The sequence below is a fragment of the Trypanosoma conorhini genome (genome assembly GCF_003719485.1).
Source record: "Trypanosoma conorhini strain 025E chromosome Unknown Tco_14.4_contig_00101, whole genome shotgun sequence".
Lineage (NCBI taxonomy): Eukaryota > Euglenozoa > Kinetoplastea > Trypanosomatida > Trypanosomatidae > Trypanosoma > Trypanosoma conorhini.
This window is the reverse complement of record NW_021704187.1, coordinates 1-4,105: the sequence shown is the minus strand read 5'-3', so window position 1 is coordinate 4,105 and position 4,105 is coordinate 1. Positions and strand designations below refer to the sequence as shown.

The 4,105-nt window shown below is 48.8% G+C and overlaps 2 protein-coding genes across 2 annotated transcripts, besides 8 other annotated features; one reads left to right on the top strand and one right to left on the bottom strand.

Annotated features, from left to right (window-relative positions):
* Nucleotides 1–2: 2 nt before the first annotated feature.
* Nucleotides 3–26: a microsatellite.
* Nucleotides 27–57: a microsatellite.
* An 804-nt stretch (nucleotides 58–861) lies between these two features.
* Nucleotides 862–888: a microsatellite.
* Nucleotides 889–1,035: 147 nt separating this feature from the next.
* Nucleotides 1,036–1,060: a microsatellite.
* A 147-nt stretch (nucleotides 1,061–1,207) lies between these two features.
* Nucleotides 1,208–1,237: a microsatellite.
* A 5-nt stretch (nucleotides 1,238–1,242) lies between these two features.
* Nucleotides 1,243–1,276: a microsatellite.
* A 170-nt stretch (nucleotides 1,277–1,446) lies between these two features.
* Tco025E_02538 (uncharacterized protein) lies at nucleotides 1,447–2,583 on the bottom strand (the record flags this gene model as incomplete). The annotated part of the gene is made up of 1 exon (XM_029369463.1): nucleotides 1,447–2,583. The coding sequence occupies one exon, from the start codon at nucleotides 2,581–2,583 to the stop codon at nucleotides 1,447–1,449; it is 1,137 nt and encodes a 378-aa protein (XP_029230432.1).
* Nucleotides 2,584–2,818: 235 nt separating this feature from the next.
* Tco025E_02537 (uncharacterized protein) lies at nucleotides 2,819–3,154 on the top strand (the record flags this gene model as incomplete). Its single annotated transcript, XM_029369462.1, has 1 exon — nucleotides 2,819–3,154. The coding sequence occupies one exon, from the start codon at nucleotides 2,819–2,821 to the stop codon at nucleotides 3,152–3,154; it is 336 nt and encodes a 111-aa protein (XP_029230431.1).
* A 234-nt stretch (nucleotides 3,155–3,388) lies between these two features.
* Nucleotides 3,389–3,423: a sequence feature (A-rich).
* Nucleotides 3,424–3,602: 179 nt separating this feature from the next.
* Nucleotides 3,603–3,629: a microsatellite.
* Between the last annotated feature and the right edge of the window lie 476 nt (nucleotides 3,630–4,105).

The following is a 4,105-nucleotide window of genomic DNA, read 5'->3' as shown; positions in this document are numbered from 1 at the left end:
TCCTCCTCTCTCTCTCTCTCTCCCTCTGTGTGTGTGTGTGTGTGTGTGTGTGTGTGTTCTGCACTTCTAACCTCCATTGCTTCCACCACGGGTTGCATCCACCGCAGGTGACACAAAGAAGAAGCACATCGCTTTTAACGGGAAATAAATAAAAGCAAGGAGGCGAATGCCACAGGAATCACTCCGGCAAGAAAATTGGAGAAAAAAACACTCGACCACAACACGAACAAAAGTGAATACACAGCAAGAAGAAAAAAAGACAATAGGTTCTGGGGCAATCGCTATGCTTTCTGGAAAACTAGTAAGGCAACAGTAGAGATAAGTGCAAAAACATCCTTGACTTGTGCAATTCCGTTCCCAAGGCAGCAAGAGGGGACTGCTGAATGCGCCACCAACCCGCCCTCACCGCGCGAGCCGGCGAGGGTTGGATGGACGGGGCTCCTTCAAAGAAATATTTCGGCTTTGCGGAGCAGCCCGGGGCAATGCAAAGACAACACATCGATGAACGGCAATGTATATCCATATGCATACTTCTATGCAACAAAGCTAGTAAGCGTAATACCACATTGATCTGCCTTACGGGGTATCAAAAAAAAAGCAAGCCCTCTCTCCAACACACACACAAAAAAAGGCGGTAAACTCATCTTGAAGAGTAATGAAAACAGAGTCGACGCGGTTAGGAATATTATCTCTCAGGTTCATTGCAATACTTTAGGGAAAGCGTCGCATTTCAGCAAAGTCAGTCCGCATATATGCACGCACACCAAGGCACACAGGAAAAAACGAAAGAGAGAGATAAAGAGAGAACCGCATTGGCGAGATGTAGGGGTTTGCCAAACTCACTCTTATTCTCGAAGATAAACACACACACACACACACACACACACATCGTACTTACACGCAGACCCCTCCCTCACTAGTGCCAACAAAAAAGAACATCAAAAAGAAAAGGAAGCAGACATGGGAGAAGAATCCGAGTACGTATGAAGCAGTGTTTATCTACTTCATTTTATTCGTTACGTGTGGCCGCACCTTTTGTTGTTGTTGTTGTTGTTTTTGTATGCTTCTTTCGCCACCGTCTGCTCAACTTCTTTTCTCCAGCTAATCAAGTTCAGTTTCTGTATCGTTTTTTTTAATGTTTTCGTTAACACTGCTAGGATTCCGATGTTATTTGTATTTATTTATGCGCACATATTTTCTTCCTTGCTATGTATGTATATATATACATACACATATACACACATATATATATATATATATATATGTATATGTATATGTACCGATGTCGTTTTTGGGCAACACCAGTTTCCAATTTCCCGCCGATGCCAATGATATATGAGCAGAGACAAATGTATGTACATATATAGATATATCACTAGCAAAACAGAACCCAAAACAATCCAAGTGAAAACTCGAGTTGTTAAATACGCGTCCGCCCGCCGAAAGCTACTCAGAAGGAGAGGGCGTAGGGTTCTTTTTCTTGACCTCTGCGGGGGACAACGCGCGAATGGAGGAAGGGGAAGAGGAGGAAGGCGGCGCCACAAGCTTCAGAGTAATTGGTCGAGTGGTTTCAAAATCCAACGCCTTCATGAGAGCCTTAACCTCCGCCGCCACGTCGCGAGAAATGGTGAGTTTATCATCGGCAAAAACCTTGCTGTCTGAGCAAGACGATGTCGACTCCTCCAGGCTGCTAAACCCTGCCGCTGACAGTGGAGTCAACTGGGGAAACGCCATAATAGCATCTACTAGCCGACGGCGATTTGGCTCCATTGCGGCTCCCTCCTCCTGCAAACTAGCAAAGACATCCTGCAGTTCGGTCAGTTGTCCTTTTAGTATGGATGCGTCTTCGTCCTGCTGCGCCTCCGTGTGCCTGTGGACTTCGTCGGCGCGTGGACAAAGAGAAGGGTCGCCAATGGCTCCCTTGATAGAAATAGGCTTGGGTTCACGGACGGCAGACTTTGCCGCTGTGACGCGCTCCAGCAACGCCCCGATGACTTGCACGAGAAGATTCACACACTGACGGTGTTGCGCGGAGACGTGACTCTTATGCTCCCTCCAGGTGGGTGACCCTAGGTCCTGTTGCTGGCGTAATGGATAATGCTTTTCGTGTCCTTGAGCTGAAAAATTGCTCTCCATGCTATACTGCCGGTCATGAAGAGTAAGATTTGCTCTATCTGTAAAGTCGCTTTTCTCACTTTTGCGTTCGCACTGGGCGTCTTCCGCGCGCCGCAGACTTTCATCCTTCTCCTTGGAAAAGGATGACTGGTGACTGTGCAAGCGGTATTTTCCTTGCATGCCACTTTGCGAGTTTGGAGCATAATAGTATGATGCCTGTAACGGCACCACTCTACCATTGGGCTTGTTGTAGCGCGGTGGTTCCTTCGCCGGAATTGCAGTCGTAGCTGGCGGCGGATTCATCATCTCTTGCGAAGGCCATGGAAGAGGAGTTTGGGTTTGTGGGGGAGGCGGAGGTGGAGGCATTGAGGGTGTCGAAAACCCATGCATTTGGCGTCTGTCGAAATATGGTCCCTCCGTAGGCATTCCAGGTGCAACCATCGACTGCGACGATGGCGGCATCAACATCGTTTGCGCTGGTGGCGGTCCAGCTCTGCCACACCTGATGTCGTAATAATTTTCATCCACCGCCCTGGAAAAACTTGATGATACTACTTCGTAGGGTGGTGGAAGAAGCACGGCGGGTGAGTAGCCTTGGCCGTTATTGGAGTTACGCACCGCGGCCTCATGTGAAGTTGCAGATGTACCCGCGTTAACTACTCCCTCAGGGACAAAGCTGCTTTCATACAAAGGACTTCCCTTTATGCTGTCATTGTACGAGGGTAGCCTCGGCCCGCTCGGCGAATTTCGTGGGAACTGTCTTGGCGGCACACCGGACCGCGGTGAGCGGTGCGGCGAGGAGGTAGCAACGCTGTTGTCTTCACTTTGCCCTTTACGCGTCGACGTGCTACGTGAACCAGAGATTCCCATTGCTGCTGACGCCTGGTTTGCCCTTTCGAAGTCCTTCTGGGCGGTAAATGAGGCCACTCTGCCCGCAGCCTCCGGGGGAAGTGGCTTGTTCTTTGGGTACATGTTTCACGCCTCTGGTCCCTCTATTCCTTCAGCAAAGTCGCTGCAACTCCGGTTTATCTTCTTCTGACGCTGCCGTCTCAATTTGATTCTAAAACTTTCTACCACCTCGTGCGTGCAGAGAAGTGTACGGGAGAGGTGTAGGGCAAAGCTGCTCTGTGCTCCCGCGAGGGTTCCTGCTACCGTTCCTTGTAGTTCTTTGTGCGATTACCTTTTAATTACTGTTATGACGCGGTCTTCACCCTTCGATTGTGAGAGAAACCAAGAACGACACGACGGAGCCCGCCCTAACCACTTTATTTCCTTTTATTTTCGTTTTATTATTATTTTTTTTATTTTCCCTTCTGAGCGGTGGCTCAACGCCGCCACTTCCCTTCCGGCCCGCTTCTTCCTGTCGTCTCTCACTCACTCCACGTGCGCTTCCCCCGTGCCTCGCTGTTGTGTCCTGGTGGATTCGAAGGGATTCAAAGGCAACTTCGGCTGCTCGTTTCGGTGCTTCCGACGGAGGCCCGGGAAGAAAATAAAAGTAAAAATAAATAAATAAAACAACAGAAGCAGAGATATACTCAGCACCTGCTGTCCAAAAGCACAAGCACAAAATTCCACCGGGCAATCGTCAGAACCCAAGTGCAGTTATAGGTGAAGAAGCAGGGCAGGTGTACAAAGACGCCCCCACGCACTTACTTGGCTTTACCGGGTCGCAGATACCTCTCACACGCCCCAAAGCCAGAACGCAATACAGAAAGCAAGCCATGAACACGCACAGAGGCCCACAGGAAAAACCAAGGTAAAATAGGAAACACAAATCAATATGCACTTATAAGATTACGTCTCGGGGCCATCAATTTCTCGTTCCCCCCCCCCCCCCAACAACAACGGCTAAATACACCATTCGTTGTTACATTTGCCTATTCTTAGCTATTGGTGTCTTCAGCAATAAGGAAAACATACATCAAAATCAATGGCACTTTTTCTGTTGTTCTCGTTGCATCTTTATTCATCTACTGTACCCCCCCCAGGT